General features: G+C 31.9%; 1 protein-coding gene across 1 annotated transcript in view; it reads right to left on the bottom strand.

The window, feature by feature from the left end:
- The window catches only part of LOC126743352 (intraflagellar transport protein 172 homolog), a 57,751-nt gene that overhangs the window by 1,388 nt on the left and 34,295 nt on the right, over positions 1–22,068 (bottom strand). The window contains exons 17-21 of the mRNA XM_050450391.1: positions 14,194–14,801; positions 10,080–10,294; positions 9,710–10,014; positions 5,345–5,546; positions 5,035–5,279 (exon numbers count right to left, since the gene is read on the bottom strand). Coding sequence (XP_050306348.1) covers positions 5,035–5,279; positions 5,345–5,546; positions 9,710–10,014; positions 10,080–10,294; positions 14,194–14,801 — 1,575 coding nt within the window. The remainder of the gene's footprint in view (positions 1–5,034; positions 5,280–5,344; positions 5,547–9,709; positions 10,015–10,079; positions 10,295–14,193; positions 14,802–22,068) is intronic.

The raw sequence follows: 22,068 nt of genomic DNA, 5'->3' as shown, positions 1-22,068 counted from the left end.
TAAGATGAAATTTATCGGTCTGACCGAAAAGAGGTCCAGGATATTTACAAAACTAAAGCTATCTCAGCGGTACCGTAAGTAACCAAATACGGTACACACTTAGCGTATACACTTAGCGTTTCCCCTCGGGAATTATTTTTATGGGTTTCGATAAAAGAGTCTGAGATAAATATTTGGTTTATAAAATTCATTTAAGTTTTGGTCACTAAAGAGTGAAGTTATTTAATAAAAACAATAAAGGGTGTTGCGACGTGAAATAAGCTGTCTTGGTTTGGTGTAGTGTTTTACTACAAGAAAGGGTGAGTGTTTTCACAGAGTATGCTTATTTTCTATCTTATTGATTACACCGATATTTTACCTTTTTAATTAAAAATGTGATTAATGAAATATTTTAATGACCGATTGTTGTTTGTCTTGCTTGTGTTGTTGTGACGACTGTTTACTGTTTCTTGTTAAGATACTGAGCTGGTCTGGGACCATTGCACAGCTCGTTGTATTTAACAAGGCTTTGTATCTGGAGAGGACCCTCGCGTTTTGGTGTCCATTGCACCCCTCAGTACAAAGTGTGTTATCGTCAAGTGGTCTAGATCGGAGATTGCTGTCTCAATCTCATGTTTTATGATAATGTTTTTGGTAGCATTTTGGCTACGGTTTGTGAGTAATGTAGTGCTCACGTTTTGGCATATTGAACGATTGTATATCATTCAATATCAGTACGTTGTTGTTACTGGGACATTTAACAATCGGATAAAAATAATAAATTGGTGAATAATGAATTTTGGGATATTTAAGTTAAGTGGTTAAATGTTGGTGAACATGAATTAAATGGTTATCGTAAAAGTAAAATCACTGAGCAAGTTTAAAACATATTAATTCATATTGATGAGTTTTGATTATTTTTTTTTATTAATTAATTTTACGGGAATAAGTGTGCTCAGGTTACTTTTATTATTTCAGGTCTACACGTCACCATCTCTACTTTGGAGTCGCCCAAGCGCCCAGTTGTTTTACAAGGTGTTTATTCTATTTTTATGATTTATTTTGATTATTTTGGACTATTTTGAATTTATTTAACGTATTAAAAATTATAAAATTATTTAAATGATGCTCACAGGTTTTAATTATTATATAAATAAAATTAAAACAGAAAAAGCAACGGGCATACTAGGTTTTCCCAGTATGGGAAGCTCAACCCTGGTACCCCCTACTCAAATCACTATCGATCTCCGAACCCCTTATATTTCCACCAAATAAAACACTATTACTATCTCCTTTCAGGGACCCGCATCACATGTGGCAAAACCTTACCCTGGCTGCCGCCATTTTATCAGGTTAGCTCATCGCCACCGAGGGGTTCCAGAAGCAGCTATAAATGTTTTAATAGCATCATTAGCAGATAACACCTTGAAACAATATAATGTGACCTATAAAAAATGGTGGGACTATTGCCAGGGTTCGGATATCTTCACTGCAGATCCAAATAAAATCATTAATTTTTTAAATAACGAATTGGAAAAGGGAGGCACTTATAATACACTACGCCAAAACACAGATCCGCAATAAATACTCTGCTGGAAACCATAGATCGCAAATCAGTAACTAGGTTCATGAAAGGCGTTTTTCGTCTAAAACCTAACTAAGTTTACATGGGATACATATCCTATTTTGGAGTATTTAAATTCATTAATGCCCCTAGATTCCTTGTCGTTAGAACTTTTAACATATAAACTAATAGTTTTATTGGCATTGACCTCAAGCCAAAGAGCTCAAACTTTATCAAAAATAAAATTATCTAACTTTTATTATTTTGATGATAGAGTAGAAATCATTATAACGGATTTAATAAAAACATCCTCTCCAAAAAAGTGTCAACCAATAATTATACTCCCCTATTTTCATAACAAACCAGGCTTATGCATAGCAACGACATTAAAGCATTATATAATCATCACAGAATCTATCAGAAATAGTCATGATTTATTACTGTTAACAATTAAAAAACCTTATCATCCGGTTACAAGCCAAACCATTTCCAAGTGGATTAAAAAAGGTCTTACACTTGCTGGTATTGACACAATTTATTTCAAGCCTCGTATAGCATTCGTCACGCTTCAAGTTCGACCGCCTTTAAACAGGAGCTAAGTCTTAAAACTATCAGACGAACAGCTGGGTGGAGTGAAAAATCCGACACTTTTAATAAATTCTACAATAGACCTATTCTACCAAAATCAGAATTTGCAAAAACTTTACCAGTTAAAGTAGGTACCAAATAAATAAAATTGGGAATATTTGTTATTGTGTAGAATGTAAGGTTTATTATTTTTATCTTATTTAGTTTTATATTAAAAAGTTAAAGTACGTAGTTAACATATATGTTTTAATTACGTTCTGATTTAATTAGGCTATAAGTAATATCTGACAATTGTCGATAAAATTAACTGTCAGGTAATTTTTGCATACGTATTGTAAGTGAATTGAAAAAAAAATACTTGTTTTACTTTTTTCTATACATTCAAAACATGTCATTTTAAACTCAGATCGAGGTACCATCTCTAGACATCTACAGGGTGATCTTGAGGACGGGGCCATCTCGTATAATTGAGGATTGAACTTCCTTACAGGTAAGTCGTTTAACCTCTAATTATATGGGTTGTCATAAGTCCATAAAACTAGCATGCCAATTAGACCTGTGGTTTCCTTTTTTGACTCCCCTTATTACCAGTTATCATCTTGGCTTAATAACGTTCTTAGAAAGTTTCAAACTTTAAAGCGCCATATTCTGTAACGAATTCAGTAAATTTTGCCAAGAGCATTCAGAATGTTCGCATTCCAGATACAGCTCAGCTTATATTTTGTCCTTTTTACATCATAATGGCATTTTGTCTGCAAATCAGTTTGGATTTCAAGCCGGTAAAGGCTGTTTTTAGCTTTTTGGAGAGCGTCTATGTGAGAGTCATCGGCGGCAGTATTTTGTGATCTATCCAAAGCATTTGACTGTGTGGATCATGGAATACTGTGATCTAAGCTCGATAAATATGGTTTTAGGGGCGTAGCGTTGCGATGGCTTGAGTCCTATCTATCAAATCGTACTCAGAAGGTTACAGTGTCTGGGCGTTTGTCTGCTTCTAGATCCCTAAAATGCGGCGTTCCCCAGGGTTCAGTGTTGGGACCACTGTTATTTTTACTGTATGTGGATGACTTGAGTTTATTGAAACTGCAGGGCAAGGTGGTTCAGTTTGCTGATGATACCACCATACTATGGAGCCATAAAAATTCAGATTATATTAGGACTTGTATCCTTGAAGACCTTCAGATTTTATCAGGGTGGTGTGCTTCCAACAGGCTCGTGTTTAAGAAAGACGTCTATTATGGGGTTTAAGTGCGATGTTCAGGGTCTGATGTTTGACGAAAATTCCCTCTTGCAGAATAAAGAGTGCTGCAAGTTCCTAGGAATTACCATTGATGGTCGCCTTCGGTTTGAAGATCATATTTTATATTTAGCTGGTAAATTATCTTCTGGATGTTTTGCAGTAAGAATGGCAAAACAAGAGCTGGGAGGGGTGGTTGCACGTTCAGTGTACTTTTCACTTATTGAATCTCATATTCGGTATGGTTTGCCTTTTTGAGGTTGAACCAATAAGGGGCTACTTAACATTGTCTTTGTTATTCAAAAAAAAAAGCAGTTAGATACCTGTGTTATGCTAAGTTAAGAGATTCTTGCAAACCCCTCTTCATTTCTGAAAAAATCCTAACTCTTTTTTCACTCTTTATCTTAGAAACAGCTGCTCTTATTCACAAAATTCCCAAACTACCCTCTGACACTGGCCATTTGACTCGTCGTGTAAATGATGTTCCCCTACCTATTCGTACGTCTTCCCTTACCAAAAACTCATTAATTTACATGAGTAAAAAAATGTACAATCATGTTCCTCTATGTGTTAGACATACATCGGTTGTTACGAAATTTAAAAGGGAATTAAAGACGCTTTTATTGGCTAAGGCATCTTATAACCTGGACGACTTTTTTAATGATCGGTTTAGTAGTAATTGATTGTTTTATTTAGTTATCTTTAATTCAAGTATGTTCAAAAAGTTTTGTCTTTTTGTGTTTAATTTTGTTCATTGTTTTGTCAATTTTTGAAATTGTATTTTTGTTTTGTTTTTTTAGCTTGTAGGATGCTTGTACACAAGATTATTCTTACGTAATATAGCACATTTTCTTTCTTTCTATATCGCTGGACGTGAAACTTATTTCCAAGCATTCCACCGGCTGATTGTCTGGTCTTAGTCAAAAAGCTCTCAGGGGGAAGCTTGATTCACTCTTAGTGGAAAATCTACTTTTACTTTTTTCTACTGTATTAGATCACAATTTTTTTTATTATATTAATTTTCGATTACTGCTTGGGACAAAATTACTGAGTTATATAATGCATCTTCAATGAAGCCTAGTACACAAGAGTAACTAAGGTGCAAATTTGATAATTTAAAAAAAGAAGTTCGTAAATATGAAAGAAGGCAAAGTCTTATGAAGACAGGTGGTGGTACTCAAGAAACAGAAATTAAGGCTGTATTAAAATTGCTGTGTGAAAAAATCATTAGCATTGTAGGTTTGTCGGTTAAGGGCTTATAAGCATCTGAATCAGCCGAAACCTTATTTTAAATTTTTCGTCAATCCACCGAGGGAAATGATCCAGACGTACTCTAAAAGTTCGTGGGGCTCTTACAGCTTGATTTTGATTTTCATTACTAGATAATTCGTCCTCGTCATTAGATTCCCAAAGAAATCAACTTTTTTCAGGTTGAAGATGAAGATGACATTTTTACATACAAACAAAATTAATTTTAATAGTTTCCTTTATATTCATTATCTTACTACCGCTTTAATTCATTATCCCTATAATTCATCAAATTAGGTATTCCATTTACCTCCCTATCCTCATTTAAATCAAACCAAAAACTTTTTTAGGGTCAGTATAAAGCTGCTGTGTATATACTGACCGAGTTTTAACTCCACCTCAAACATTCTCCCTTTACCTGTTCGACCTTTTGGTCCATACTAACGGCCAACACCCACTCTCTAATGCTGTCATGCTCCTTAGGATCGTCCGCCAAAAACAACCGGGCCGGTAAAGGAATATTCGACGGGAAATCGGTTTGAACCAGATCGGAATGATCGACCAGTTGTCCCTCGCCCTCCTCGATCGCCTCGCATAGGTCCAGGTAGTGGTTGAGGAACACGAACGCTTCCGAGTTACGTCCCACCTCTTTCAAGTCTTTGCCTAAAGTGAGACCGCGAACGAAATATGACCACGGGGATGACGTAATATAAAAAACTATGACGTACCGGCTTCGTAAAACGCTTTGTCCGCCGGTATGATGTCGGTGTAGCGGAGCAAGGCCGTGCTGATTTTCACCCCGATGGACTTGAGCGATGCGCTCTGACGACATGCGCATCTCAGCGCGTAAAAGTGAGCGATCAGCAACAGATCGCGAAAATGCGCTTTGGTATCGACGCTGATGTTCGGGGACGTTTTTAGGCCTTCGTTCTGGAAACAAACACATCGGGTTAGTTAAAAATATGCTCCATTCGGTGGTACCAAAGTGTGTGTAAGTAGTTTTTTGATATTGGCAGTTTATTGGACTGCACTACGCTAGACAGTTTTCATTTTTTGATGCGTGTAATACAACATTGTTTCCATGCAAATGGGAGCGTTTTTAAAAGAACTTCAAAACAGATTTTCTTTTATTGAGCAGTGTAATTCAAACACATTTTTCCAGGCAGTTGAACTTTTTTTTACGAAAAAATAACTGAAAACTGCTTATTTTTTTTAGTTTTTGCTCAAGCAGTGTATTTTCAGTTTATTTCGTTTAAGGATTATCTTAGGAAAAAAAAAAATTTTTTTCAAGCAGTGTAATTAAATGCGTCAATTGTGTGAAATTAAAGATTTACAAAAAAAAATTTTTTCGTCTCAAATACTCGGAAGACAAGCTACACTGCTCGAATGTTGATGAAATGAAGTATACACTGCTCCAAAAAAAATTGAAGTCGCAGGTATTTTAATATAAAATTCTATGTAAATATATAAAACTCGAATACACTGCTTGACTAAAAGTAAATTAGAAGCAATTTTAAATAGTCCAATTTTTTGTAAAAAAATAAACGGCTGCCTGAAAAAATTTAACCGAATTACACTGCTCAAGAAAAAGCCATTAGTTTAAAAAAAAAAATTCTTAGCTGTTAGCAGCTGCTTAGCCTGTAGGCTTGCTAGAAGGGCATTTTAGGATAAATATCTGTATTTTTTAAGCTTTGCATTGGTACCACGAATTATGATTATTATTACACTTTATTATAAATACACTCATTGACAAAAAAAAAATTAATTCAATGATTCTTTCGAAAATGTGTTTTTTTTTTTGTTAAAGAAAGTATCTGCGTAAAAAAGAATAAGTTTTACACTGCTCAAAAACTTTTTAATGTGTAAAATCGTGGACTCCCTAAAAAAATAAAAATCTAAATACACTGCCTGATAAAAAAAATGTATTTCTCAAATGCCTGAAAGAAATACACTGCTTAACGTGAAATACTTGACATTTTTGTAAAATTTCGAATTTCTTAAAAAAAAATTCAAAATTTTTGAGTCAAATACACTGCTTGACTAAAAAATTTTCAGTTATTTTTTCGTTTAAAAAGGATCAATAGCCTGGAAAAATGTACTCGCATTACACTGCTCAATAAAAAAACAACAAATTCTTTTCGAAAAAAATCACTAAGTACAAATACACTGCTTGACAAAAATGATGGAATAACTAATGCAAGTAGTTTCCAGTTATTCTTTCGGAAATTCCCATTTTTTCGAAAAAAAAATATAGCGCCAGAAAAATGTATCAGTTGATTAAAAAAAAAAACGTTCTTCGTAACAATTCTTAACCGCAAATACACTGCTTGACAAAAAAAAAATAATTTAGTGATTCTTTCGAAAAACGTAGTTTACACTGCTCAAAAAAAAGACATTTTCACAAAACTTTTTGCGTGTAAAATCTTGAATGCCCTGGCAAAAACAAAAAATCAAATACACTGCTTGACAAAAAAAACTTGGTTGTAATTGAAAGAAATACACTGCTTGACGAAAAAATATTTTTATTAATAGTGTCTCAAAATTTATTTTTTTTGTAAAAAGCGGTAAAGTAAGTTTACACTGCTCGAAAAACACGAGTTTTTTGTAAAAAAAGAACAAATTCGATTTGCCTAAAAATAATTTACACTGCTCAAAAAAAAATACTGATTTTGTACCTATCTACCTGGAAAAAAAAAATATTTAATTACACTGCTTAAAAAAAATTTAATCATCGGAAAGTTTATATACACTGCTTGGAAAAAAAAATCCCGGTTCAACAACACTACTTGACAACAAACAAGTGAAATTACATTACTTAAAAAAAATAACATAGAATAACTACCGGAAAGGATGAGAATTGAAGTACACTGCTTAAAAAAAATCCAGTTCAATAACATACACAAAAAAACGGCTTCGACTGCCTGAAAGTACAATAATAAACTTACTCTTCTTCAAAAAAAAAAAAAAAAAACAATTAAGTTTACGCTGCTTGAAAAATAATTCTTTTTTGTGAGTAAAATCTTAAATTCCCTGAAAGAAATACACTGCTTGACAAAATTATATTGAAATTCTTTCGAATTGCCTAAAAAAATGTAGTTTACACTGCTCAAAAAAAAATTAAATATTCTCGAAACTTTTCGAAATTACACTGGTCGAAAAAAAAAAGTTTTTGTGTGTAAAATTTTAAATTCCCTGAAAAAAAAATTTAACTCAAATACACTGCTTGAACACAATCAGAAAAAAATTAATTACATTAAAATTCTTTCAAAATGTCTTTTTTTTTGTAAAAAGAGATAAAAATCCTCGAAAGTTTTCACTGCTCGAAAAACATAATTTTTTTGTATAAAAAGGCTCTGATTGCCTAAAAATAATTTACAATGCTCAAAAAAAATACCTATTTTGTACCTATCAACCTGGAGAAAAAAAAAGTATTCAATTACACTGCTTAAAAAAAATCTAGTTTAATAACATACACAAAATAAGGGCTTCGACTGCCTGAAAGTAAAATAATAAACTTACACTGCTTCAAAAAAAAAAAGATTAAATTTACACGGCATGAAAAAAATAAACCTCAAATATACTGCTTGATAAAAAAAACTGTAAACTGTACAATAAAAATGCCTGAAAGAAATACACTGCTTGACAAAATTATATTGATATTCATTCGAAATTTCTTTATTTTTGTAAAAAACGTCCTGAATTGCCTAATAAAATGTTACACTGCTCAAAAAAAAAAAAAGAAATTTTCACAAAACTTTTTTCGTGTAAAATCTTGAATGCCCTGGCGAAAACAAAAAATGAAATACACTGCTTGACAAAAAAAACTTGTTTGTAATTTTTTGAAAATGTTTGAAAAAAATACACTGCTTGACGAAAAAATATTTTTATTAATAGTGTCTCAAAATTAATTTTTTTTTGTAAAAAGCGGTAAAGAAAGTTTACACTGCTCGAAAAACGTGAGTTTTTTATTAAAAAAAAAACAAATTCGATTTGCCTAAAAATAATTTACACTGCTCAAAAAAAAATACCGTTTTTGTACCTATCTACTTGGAGAAAAAAAAGTATTTAATTACACTGCTTAAAAAAAATTTAATCACCGGAAAGTTTATATACACTGCTTGGAAAAAAAATTCCCCGTTCAACAACACTACTTGACAACAGACAAGTGAAATTACATTGCTTAAAAAAAGTAACATAGAATAACTACCGGAAAGGATGAGAATTGAAGTACACTGCTTAAAAAAAATCCAGTTCAATGACATACACAAAATAAGGGCTTCGACTGCCTGAAAGTAAAATAAAAAATTTCTTCAAAAAAAAAAACGATTAAATTTACACTGCTTTAAAAAAAATCGTTTTTGTGAGTAAAATCTTAAATTCCCTGAAAAAAAATAAACCTCAAATATACTGCTTGAAAAAAACACTGTACTGTAAAAATGCCTGAAAGAAATACACTGCTTGACAAAATTATATTGATATTCTTTCGAAATTTCTTTATTTTTGTAAAAAAGGTGCTAAATGGTCTAAAAAAAAATGTAGCTTACACTGCTCAAAAAAAAAAATTAAAAGTTCTGGAAAATTTTCTAAATTGCACTGGTCGAAAAAAGTTTGTAAAACACTTGTGTAAAAATTTAAATCCCCTGCAAAAAACCAAATACACTGCTTGACAAAAAATATCAAAAAACAAATGCAGGTAGTTTCAAATGATTTTTTCGAGGGATCTTTTTTTCTGGAAAAAAGATTTCAACTGCTTAGAAGAAAATTGTTTACACTGCTCAAAAAAAATCGAGAGCTTATGTGTGTAAAATTTTCAATTTTCTAAAAAAAATTAAACTCAAATACACTGCTTGACAAAAAGAATTATTTATGAAAAGTTCTCGAATGACGAAAAAATAATGACATTAAAAGTCTTCTTTTTTTTAAATAAAAACTGCTCTCATCTGCCTGAAGAAATTAAATTTACACTGCTCAAAAAAAAACCCTCTTCAATCTTCCCTTGACAAAATAAATCTAAAATACCCTGCTTCACAAAAAAAGTTTTACTTCCGAAAAACCTACACTGCTGGACGAAAAACACATTTTTCAATACTTACAACTTCCAAAAGCATCTGCCTCAGCTGTTCCCACTGCGCATACGCCTCCGGCTCGGACAAGTCCGGTAGCCCGAACATCTCCGAGGCGATGTGATTGTAAATGTTAAAATTCTGGGGCATCGCGGGGGCCCCATGGGTCGCGTACAAATTTAAAGCCTCGACTATAAAGTTGTCCTTAAGCAGCTTCGCCGCGTACAATGCGACGTACTTGTGCAATATCGGGGCGACGTTATGCGCTTTCGCTTTCTCGATACAACGGATCCATTGGCCCTGTTCGGCGAGCAAATCTAAGGCACCGATTATATCTGATGGGAATTGAAAAAAACTGGGTTATGTGTGCGTGTGGAAATGTGCCATTTCGGTGTTTTACCGACGTCTGCCAGCTGTTCCACGTCGCCCTTTTTAAGTAAACGATCTTTGTATTTAGTCTCCACGTAGCTCTCGTATGCCGGTTCCAGTTCTTTGGCCACTTTGCGCGCCTTAGTCCAGTCTTCTGCCGCTATGAACGCATCGATCGCTTCCTTCATCAGTTCCATACTGATGTAGAGCTGGGCGGCGGCCGAATGTTCCCCGATATCGATCAACCTAGACGGGTTATTCGGAAAATATCGATATCATGTTTGGTACACTGCTCGACAGATGCGATGACACATTCACGGACAATTGATTATCTTTAGTTACTTTTGGTCAAAAGTTTATACCAACAAAAATAAGCAAGAAAATCCCCAGGTAGTTGAATTCATTTTTTGTTTTAATAATCAAATAGTACACTACTTAAAAAAAAAGTTGTTTTACTGTAAAAAATTACATTGATTATTACGTTGTTTACACTGCTCAAAAAAATATTCCAGTTTTTTCAAAAAAAAAATGAACCACACTGCTTAACAAAAAAATTAAAATAAAAAGCTTTTTACTACTTGAAAGATATGAAAATGAATTACGCTGATTTACAAAAAAAAAATTACTTTAATTAAAGGTTTATACACTGCTTAAAAAAAACAAATTTTTAGTAAGTCTTAATTACCAAGAAGAATACACTTGCCTAGAAGAAATAAGTTGAATTACACTGCCCAATTTAAAAAAAATTCTCAAACAATTTATTTAATTATTTATTAATTTATTTAACCAGGCAGTTGAAAAAAAGTTGAACTATACTGCTCAAAAAAAATCTCAGTAATTGCACAAAAAAAAGAAATTAGTAGGAATGAAGTTTAATTACAATGCTCAACCAAAAGTAAAACATACTCAGACAATTACAGTTATTTTTTTGTCACAACTACATACACTGCCCAACAAAAAATAATGAAAAAAAGTTGAATTATACTGGTTAAAAAAACGCAGATAATTACCCAAAGAAAAATTCCAAAAATTGTACACTGCTCAACATATAAAAAAAAGAAAAACACTGCCTGACAAAGAAAAATTTAAGTTAATATTTGATTAAAGGTTAAAAAATTTTTAAAAAGGCTAATGACTAAAAATTTCAATTGCCAAAAATAAACATACATACATTTGCCTGAAAAAAATAAAAGTAAATTACACTGCTCAACTAAAAAAAATTCCAGGCATTTACAGTGGTTCATACACTGCTTAAAAAAAGGAAATTTTTAGTAAAAGTCTCAATTGCCGACAGTAGACCGACATACAATTCCCTGGAATAAATAAAGTTGACGTGCACTACTCAACCAAAAAAAAAAAAAAAACAATGCAGACACCTACAGCTTTTTGTAAAATTACTACTAAATACACTGCTCAACAAAAAACGTTTTTTGTAAAAAATCCAAAATTTTAAATTTTCCAGGCATTTAAAAGAAAAAAAGATTTATACTGCTCAAATAAAAATCTTAGACAAATTGTGAAAAAAAATTTACACTGCTCAACCGTTTTTTTTTTAAAAGCTCTTAACTTCTTAAAATAGTATAAAGACGAATTACACTGCTTGACATACAAATTTTTAGAGTTACCTTCGTCAAAGGTTCATACACTGCTTGACAATATTTTTTTTTAATTTATGTACTTTGGTTAAAATTTCATACACTGCTCAAAAAAACGAATTTTTAATAAATTTAATTGCCTCCAAGAAATTAAGTTGAATTAAATTGTCCAACCAAAAAAACATTCTTAGACAATTAGAGTTTTTTCTAATAACAAATACATACACTGCCCAACAAAAAATAATAAATAAAAAACTTTTTTTGAAAATTTTAAATTTATCAATTTTATATTTTAGGAAGAGGTGCTTAAATGAAGTTGACCTACACTGCTCAACAAAAAAAAGCTTAAGCGGTTAAATTGATTTCGTTAAAAAGTAAATTTTTGGTTAAAAATTACATGGTCAATTATACTGCTTGACCAAAAATATAAAAAAAAAAAACACGTTTGTGTCACACTGTTTAGAAAAAAGTTATTATTTTACAAAAAAATCTCAAATGCCCGGAAGAGGTTCATACACTGCTTAAAAAAAGTAAATTTTTAGTCTCGATTGCCAGTAGACCGACGTACACTTGTCTGGAAGGAATCAAGTTTAATTACACTGCTCAACCAATATAATAAAACATACTCAGACAATTACAGTTATTTTTTTTGTCACAACTACATACACTGCCCAACAAAAAATAATGAACAAATTTTTTTTGGATGAAAATTTCCTTTTTCCAGGCAGTTGAAAGAAAGTTGAATTATACTGCTTAAAAAAACGCAGATAATTAACCAAAGAAAAATTCCAAAAATTGTACACTGCTCAACATATAAAATAAAAAAGAATAACACTGCTTGACAAACAAAAATTTTGTGTACTTTGTAACAATGTACTTTGGTTAAAATTTCATACACTGCTAAAAAAAAACGAATTTTTAATAAATTCAATTGCCTCCAAGAAATTAAGTTGAATTAAATTTGCCAACCAAAAAAAACATTTTTAGACAATTAGAGTTTTTTTTTTTAAATAACAAATAGATACACTGCCCAACAAAAAATAATAAATAAAAAACTTTTTTTGGAAATTTTAAATTTATCAATTTTATATTTTAGGAAGAGGTGCTTAAATGAAGTTGACCTACACTGCTCAACAAAAAAAAATTTTAAGCGGTTGAATTCCTTAAAAAGTAAATTTTTGGTTAAAAATTACATGGTCAATTATACTGCTTGATCAAAAATATTTAAAAAAAAAGTTATTATTTAACAAAAAAATCTCAAATGCCTGGAAGTGAACATTTAATTCATCATAAGCAATTGACTTACACTGCTCAACAAAATCCTAAAAAAAGTACACTGCCCAACAAAAAAAAAAATTAAAAAAAACTTTAATTATTTAAAACTTTGATAAGATTCATACAATGCTTAAAAAAAGGTAAATTTTAGTAAATTCAATTGCTTGGGAGTAATGAAGTTTAATTACACTGCCCAACCAAAAAAAAAAAAAGATTCTTAGTCAATTATAATAATTTTTTTATTAACTAATACATATACTGCCCAACAAAAAATAATAAGACAAATACTTTTTAGCAAAATTTTTAAAAAATGTCTGTAAAAAAGTGTCTGGAAGAAATAAAGTTAAATTATACTACTCAAAAAAATGTCAGGCAATTATTGAAATATAAAATGAAAGGTTCATACACTGCCTGACTATAAAAATTTAATTAATTATAAACAATTGACTTATACTGCTCAACAAAAAAATTAAAAAAAAAAAAACACTTACACTGTTTTACAAACATTTTTTTCAAGCCACTTTGGTTAAAAGATTAAAGATTCATACACCGCTTAAGAAAAGTTAAATTTCGGTACCTACACTCAATTTCCTAGAAGAAATGAATACTGCTCAACCAAAAAAACACAATTAATTTTTTTTTAATTACAATTACATACACTGCCCAACAAAAATTTATTACCTGGAAGAAAAAAATTGAATAAAAAAAGTCAACCACCCTGCTTGCCAAAAAATCTATTTTTGAGAAAAAAAATTACACTGCTCCAAGAAAAAAGATTAATTATTGAAAAAAAAATGGTCCATTACTCTGCTTGATCAAAAACTTATATTTCTTTTTAAATATTTTTTGACGAAAAGAAAGGGCTAAATAAATAAATAACTATTATATATGATTTGGTTAAATTATACTAATTCGAATATGTATAAGCGAAACTACTGTAACTACCCGAATCTTTAACTCAGAGCCACATTTCTAACCTCAAATCCATCGTCGGGAAAGCCTTTATTTTGTTGTAAAAGAATTATGAAAATATTTTCAACGGTTCCTAAATTATACTCAAAAATATCCACTGATGCATAAAAAACCTTGACAAAACCTTTGCTTCAAAACTGCCTCAAACTCCGAAATTGTTTGAGGTATAAAACCCGTTCATATATCAAATTATCGGCAAAGAAACGCTCCTTCTTTGAGCAAAACCCTTTTCACGCTGCCACCAGTGGTTCCCAAGTAATACCCAAACAAACAAAAAATTACCTTGCAATAAAAATCCCTTACCTTGGCGACAGCACCTTAATAACATCCAAAGCATCCTGCCCGAACAAGAACTTATTAACCATATCGGCGGCCCGCAGCAGCGCCCTCTTCACAATCGACCCCTCGGTAATATTAACGTTAACCTGCAACAAACATTCGATCGCTTGCTTATGCTGTCCGGCCAGGGCCCACTCGTTCGCCCTGGACAACAGCGTCTCGATATTCGCGTCGGTCGTTTTATTATGATGCGAACTGCCGTATTCCGCTTGGAGGGCGGGATACAAGTGCGGCAAGTAGTCTTTGCACACGCGTAACGCGTCGATCCACATCTCGGCCGCCTTGTACTTTTGCACGATGGTTTCGGGCATTTGAGCACGCAGCAGTAACACCTCGAACTCGCCGAACTGTTTCTCTTTGAAGCAGTGGCACGCCTGCGCGTGTAACACTTCCGGCACGGAAGCGGGTAGATGGGACTCGGCCACGCGTAAGGCCGCGATCCAGTTTTGCGCGTGCACGTACATGAGCACGGCCTCCTTCGGTTTGTCCGCGAGGACGAATTCCGTTTCGGCCTCGGCGAATTTACCGTCGTCCTCCAGGGCCATCGCGTACTTGTAATGGACCTCCGGTATCTGGGGAATTTGTTTGATTAGCAAACGGTTATGTTTGTACACTGAAAAAATTTCTGTACGTAAAATCAACGATAAACGAACATCAATTTTTTGAACATTAATATTATGAATTGGTCCATAATACAACGATTCTTAATCATTGAATAATAACTGAGACCATTGGCACAACGATTTTAAAAACATTAGCCAACTATTCCAAAACATCAACTTTTAATGATTTTGCTAGTTAATATATTGTTCGTTTTTCTTAAATTATCGACCTAGAACATTAAGTTACGTTTTTTGTCTTTAAAATAATGATCTTTGTCCTTAAATCTAAGAGCAGCAAACATTAAAAGTTAATAATCTGCCGTCTATAATTCATCGACTAGCAGTAGTTGATTTGATGGAACAAAACATTAACTTGCCAAAAATTGATGTCCATCGATCACAAATTAACTACCACCATCGTTAATATTACGACCAACGGGCATCAATTTTTCCAGACGCCTCGAGCGACCATAATACAACTATACCGCGAACATCATAGAGAAATGAATATTAAATATATACATACTTTTAATTACTCTATGGCGAACATTGATTCATATATCGGCAACATAGACTTCCACTGTTTCCCGCTTTATTTGGCTTTCCACTTGCATGCAGATTCATTCCTGTCTGAACCGATATTCAGTAAGGGCGAAGGAGTAATTTAATTACTAATTACGTTTTTATAGCGGCTGTGATTGTGTTGTGAATTGTGCTTTGGGGTAATTATTTGTGTGTAAAACACAGCAGACCAGTTGTTATTGTATAGGGTAAGTGGCAATAAGTTATTTAATTGGTAATATTACTAGGTTCTTTTAAATAACGAGTTATCCTATCCCTAAAAAATGCGTAAAATAATACTTATTTATTTCTATAACAATATTGTTTTCTTAGGTGATTACTATACCATATATACGTGTTAATTATATATATGTGTTAATTAAATATGTAGCCAAACTTTAGATGATGATTTTCTGAGCGATTTTAAGAAAAAATATTTAGTTTTTGACATACAGGGTGGTAAAATTTAATTTTTGTTGTTGTTTTTTTCATTATATTATGCTTTCTTTACCAGGGAACAACAGATCCAGCCAAACTTCTTAAACTAAAATTTGTAACTAGAAACAAGTGATATGTGATAGATTTTTGAAGAAATAACCTAAAATTACTAGCAGAAGCATAGACATTTTTTTATTTAGTTTTAGTACTTCAACAGATATAGAATGATATGTTTTGTGTGTAAAACAAAATTTTCTCTTTTATCTTTAATGATAAGGCATTTTAAATTAAAACATGATTTGACACCAGATTCTGTATATCGCTGTACTGAAAGTCACTGTAACTAGGCATTCCAAAATTTAAGAAATTTTAAAAAGCATATTAATAGAAAACATGCATTTACTAATGAATTAACTATCGAGTTAGAAAAACAGGGACTTTCTAGAGACAGCGATAGCGTCAATATAATATAATTCAATATAATTAAATGACAACTTTACTAGGAAAGATGTTTTGGATATTCAAGCTGGATTAGAAAAAAATATTGTAAAACCATTTATAAAGGCAATAAAATAGTTAATGGATTTTTTTCTTAAAAAAGACATAGGTGTTTATAATGAATTTTTCAGTTTTTTAGAAGATTTTAAAAATCTTTTGAAGCCTTTTCAGACCGATCATCTTGTATAAAAATGGCTACATGAAAATGAGTTAAAAGGTGATATTAAAGAGTTTGTTATATAAATAGTGCTATATCCACACAGCATTTAAATAAATACATTGTAAAACGTGTTTTCCTAAATGAAATACTGTTTTTACATTTTTATGGTAATGGAGGCTCCATATTGTAAAGAAATCAAAAATATTTTATTTCTTTATTTTTTCGGATATTTTATAGTAACCTAAGAGCTTATTTAAGCTTTTATTTCCTTTTTTATAGATTGACATAGACTATGGAGTGGCATTTGGAAGTGGACAATTACTTAGCAAATGGGAAAAGTGTTTACCACAAATTATAGAATTTCTAAAAAAAGATGGCCACATAAAGGACAAATCTTCTAAAGGCCTTTTAAAAAACATAGATAAAACTACAGATAATGAAAGTGAATTAATTCTTTAAAGTAAAAACAAAAAAGGCTTATTTTTTCGTTAGGGCTAGATATTAAATATCGACACTTTTGTTGCTTTGGAAGATAGAGCTGTGTAATTTTCGTGAACCTGTGTCACTTTTTCGTTAAAAATTAAATACCGAAAACAAAAGCAAGCTAACTTCTTTTGATTCGGTGATATCAGAACAAAAGAATTAGCTTAATTTTGTTTTCAGCATTAATATTTTTACAAAAACTTGACACAGGTTCGCGTTTCTGATGTACGTTAGGCTGGTGTCGAAACGTTGGCAATAGATTAAGAAGTTTAATTTAATAAGTTCAAAAAAGCCGATAATATTTCCTTTCTTAAATAAAACTGTAAAGTTAAAAAAATTTAATCGTTTATTTTTTTCCAGTTTAATAATATTTTAATTATTTTTAGAGGGAAGATATGCCGCAGTCCTATGGGCACTCCATGGCTATTTTATGCCTTCCGCAAAAGAATACAAAAAAACGAGTTAATGGAAAATCGACGTGTACAAAATACACTATCTCAAAGGCCATTCAACCCTTTATAATGTCTTGGGGATAATATTAACAACATTTCAAACATTTGTGTGTACTTTGATGATGTTTGTTACAAATACTTTCATTTAAATAAGGCTGTAAACGTATGTTTTAAAATAATGTATCTCTTCAACTTGGACTTTCCAAAGCCAAGTAAAATGTTTTGGAATTTTATTGAAAAGGCTTTTTATAGTGATAAACCTTACCTTACTTTGGAAAGTCCAAAAGTTCAAATTTTGTGCGAATATTTGCCACAATAAAAAAAAATAATAATAAATGTGTATTTATTTAAAGAAAAAATTGTTCAATACAAATTTAACAAACGTATAAACTGAATTTAGATAAACATTAAAATACGCAAATTTACCAAATCTAAACATTTTAGTATCTTTTGCAGTTGTCGATATATCAATGGTGAGCTAAGTCAGTGGCGTATCGTTTTTTTAGTTTAATTAAAATATTAAATTTTTCACTTTTAACACCCTGTATTTCGGAAACGAACCATTTCCGGACCTACGTTCATATAAACTTTTCTTCTTCGTATGCAAGATCTAGCTGCTTGTAAATGTTGTTTATTAAACGCCCTGCATATAATAAATTATTAATTATAAATAGATAAACATAAAATAATAATATAATTATCTAAAATATAATAATAATAATATAATAAAAATAATCGTATTTAAATCATCTCCCTAAATTGACGTACACGCTCCACATATTAATGTTTTTTAGTAGTAACTATAATGATTGCTAGGCGTTGATTTAATGTCAGCAGTCTATGAGCCAATGTCTGATGGTAGTACATTTATAACCGACAAACATCAAATAACCACCACTGCTCCTTAAATCAACGTTCGGCGTCCACGGGCTAATGTACGGCTGTAGTTAAAATAATAACCGATAACCACAAATTAAAGATCACTAATCGTTAATACAACGTACCACGTCTTTAAACCAATGTTCACTGGTAGTTATATTAACAACCAGCGAAAGTCAAATAATGTTCACTAATCGTTAATTCAACGTACGCATTCCATAAATCAGTGTTTGCTGAATCGTTAGTCTAGGATTATTTGTCCATGATTTGATGTTCAAAACTTATAATATAAAGACCATAAACTTACGTAGCTTGATGAACAACTGAACGTTGTAACAATGTTACCCGCCACCGGCCCGATTTTAATGTTCATGATTGTTGATTCAACGTACTTTTTTATTAATATTACGTACCTTTTTGGTTCAGTGTATGCAAGGTGTTTTATTAAACATGGATCGCGGCTCTAGCTCAGGAAATGTCAACCTGACATAAACGGATTTTTTTTTTGACATTATCAAGGAGACTATATAAGGAGACGTACACTACCGCTCAAAAGAATTTGCCCACCATGTATTCTTTTTAATATTTTATATTAGATACAAAAATCTTATCTTTATACCTATATTTAGATTGTATCTCTTTTGTAAATTGCATATATGCTTAAACAGCATACCTATCAACTATGGTTCGTTTAAAAACACTGAGTTATGGGCATTTTTTAAACTGTTATAGAAAAAAAAATTTCCAAATAGAAATGTTGTTAGTTATTTGAAAACCCGTGAAATGGGTGTGCAATGAAACTTACTAAAGAATCTTATTGCAAATTATCAAAGCTTCAACTTGTATGGTTTCTGCGTTATCGACACTTCGAATCACATTCGAAAAAACTTGGTCTGAATCGCATAAAAACCCTAAAATGTCCGAACTCTAGGTACCGGTCAGATCAACGAAAATACATTAACCTTGAGAGCAATTGTACAATTTTTGACTTATACGCACCTACTATATACAGTGCGAACGTAAAGGTTGGAATAAATTCATTTAAAATTCAGGGGTATGTTCAAAAAAAAAACGCTCGGACATGTCGATTTTTATTTTTAACTGCGGGTTTTCTTACTATAATTTTATGTATACAGGATGGCCCAAAAATAAGTTACGGTCATCAACGTAATTTTTTTAAATGTAAACACCTATTTTTTATTTTAGATTTAGGTTCTACATCAAATTCTAAGTACATTTCATGTACCATGTCCTATACCTAAACTCGACCGTTGACGATTGAACACAATAAAAGGCTATTTTTGGAAGAGTTATTTATATCAAGCAACCTATCAGTTATTGTTTGGTTATTTACATTTGTGGTTGGTGTTTTTGATTGTTAACTTGTCACAATTTAACAGACGAAAAACAATGAAAAACACAAAGTCACGGTCTCACAACATTTACTTAAAGCTACACGTGTTTAGCTCTATTCAGAGCATCATCAGGCCTAAAACAATAATAATTAGTCTTGAAAGAAAAAAAAAAGAGGACATTAAAAAGACTAAAACCTTAAAAAGCCACTGACGTTGGCAAAACAGTAAATAAACATACATTTAAGGTTAGGATGACTATACAGTTATTTAGAACCAAAAAAATAAAAAATTGTAAAATATCACACCTATTGGGAATCGAACCCGCAACAACAAGCTTACAAGCCAGAGACTATAACCTATGGGCTACCGGAACACTGAGGAGAAGTTCAAAACATTTGTTGTTAAGCCAAGGCATTCTAACACAATATTAAACTTATTTCAGTTGGAAGAGATTATGTAAATATAAAATTGATTAAATAAGATTATTAAAAATAAGGTTGGGTTCAAAATTAAATACGTCGTTAACACAGACAAGAACAGGACTCTTCTTGGCTTTAGTAATTTCCATCCTCTCCAGAAGGTCAAGCTTTTTCCCTTTAGGGCATTCATGAAGTATTTCAGCTCCGACCTCTGGAGAAAAGTGATGTGTGGAAGCTAACAGGTGATTCGCAAACGCTGACTTTGTATCACGGACGTCTGTATTTTTAAATTTCTCAAACAACGCTACATGTTCTTTAACGCGTGTAGAAATTTTTCTTCCAGATTGGCCAATATATACAGCGTCACAATCCCCACATTTCAAATAGTAAACCCCTGATTTCGAAAAGACATTTGCCTTGTCTATCACGCTCACTAACTGTTTTTTTTAATTATTCGCGGTTTTGAAAGCGATTTTGATATTAGAGGTCTTAAAAAATTTAGCTAAATTTAATGAAATTGAGCCGAAAAAGGATAAAGATCTAAAGGACTTTTTGTCGTCCTTCGCATGAAGAAGGTTGTAAGTCAACCTATATTTAAAGAACTTAAAGTATAATTTGTTAATTAAGTAAAGTGGAAATCCATTATTAAAAGCAATATGTTTTATAATATTAAGCTCTTTAGCAAACGCTTCCTTTGACAGGGCGATGTTAAAAAGTCTGTAAAAGAAAGAATTGAAGGAGGCAAATTTGTATGGATAGGGAGAAATAGACGCATATTGAATGACATTATCAGTAGTTGTGGGTTTACGATATATTTCAAATATTAGTTTATTATTGAGTCTTTCTATAAGGAGGTCTAGGAATGGCAGTTTACCATTTTGTTCTTCCTCAATGGTAAAAGAAATCTTTGGGTGCAAAGAATTCACAAAACGAAGAAAATTTGTCAAATCTTCTTTCTGGCCATTCCAGACAATGAAAATATCGTCAACGTACCTCTTATATTCAATGAGAAACTCCCCAAACCTACCCTTAACAATCCTTTCTTCTAGGTTGCTCATAAAATATTTCACTTAACAGTGGGGAAAGGCATGAACCCATAGCCAATCCAGAGACTTGTTTGAAAATTTTATTATTGAATTGAAAGAAATTTTGATTCACAACAAGGCTGAGCAAGTCCAAGAGGTTATCAACTATAACTCGACTAAGGGAAGATTTTAATAATAGAATGTTTCACTTTGTGTTTTCATTGTTTTTCGTCTGTTGTATACGTCGGTCTCTTTGTGAAAAATGGATGAGATTTTCTTATTTGTCACAATTTGTTGATATAAAATAATTTTGAGTGAATTTAGTTTGATTTAGATGCCTAAGCAAAGTTTTGCTTGTGTTAAGTTTATCAAAAGATAAAATTAAAATTTCAAAAAATGGTACGTCTTAGTGAGCGAGAGCGAATAGAGATTTTGATGATGATTGATTATGGAAACAGGATGCGCACTGAGATGGAAGTCTGTGAAATTTATCATGCCAAGTATCCTGATAGGCCACGTATATCTCAAAGTACTGTCAGTAAAATAGAACAGAAATATCGGGATTTGGGTCATGTCAGGGATAATTATACGAAAGGTCGGTCAAGTATATCAGAAGAGAAGCAACTAAATGTTTTGCTGGCAGTTGAAGAAGATTGCCATAAAACGACTCGCAATATTGCGTTAAAAAATCAGATATCCCAGACATCCGTCGTTAAGTATTTAGGTATAAATAAATGGCACCCTTACAAAGTTCAATTGGTTCATGAACTAAATGAAGATGACCCAGATAGGCGTTTAGCATTTTGTGAGAGATTTATGGACTTGTGCCATGCTAATCCACAATTTTCAAAAAAAATTGTATTTTCTGATGAGGCAACGTTTTGTCTTCATGGTAGTGTAAACCGGCAAAACTGCCGATATTGGGCTATTGAAAATCCGGACTAGATGATGGAGTGCCACAGCCAAG

This window comes from Anthonomus grandis, chromosome 12, assembly GCF_022605725.1.
Source record: "Anthonomus grandis grandis chromosome 12, icAntGran1.3, whole genome shotgun sequence".
NCBI classification, from domain to species: Eukaryota; Metazoa; Arthropoda; class Insecta; order Coleoptera; family Curculionidae; genus Anthonomus; species Anthonomus grandis.
Note: the sequence above shows the minus strand (reverse complement) of the source record. Positions and strands in the feature narration are given on the sequence as shown.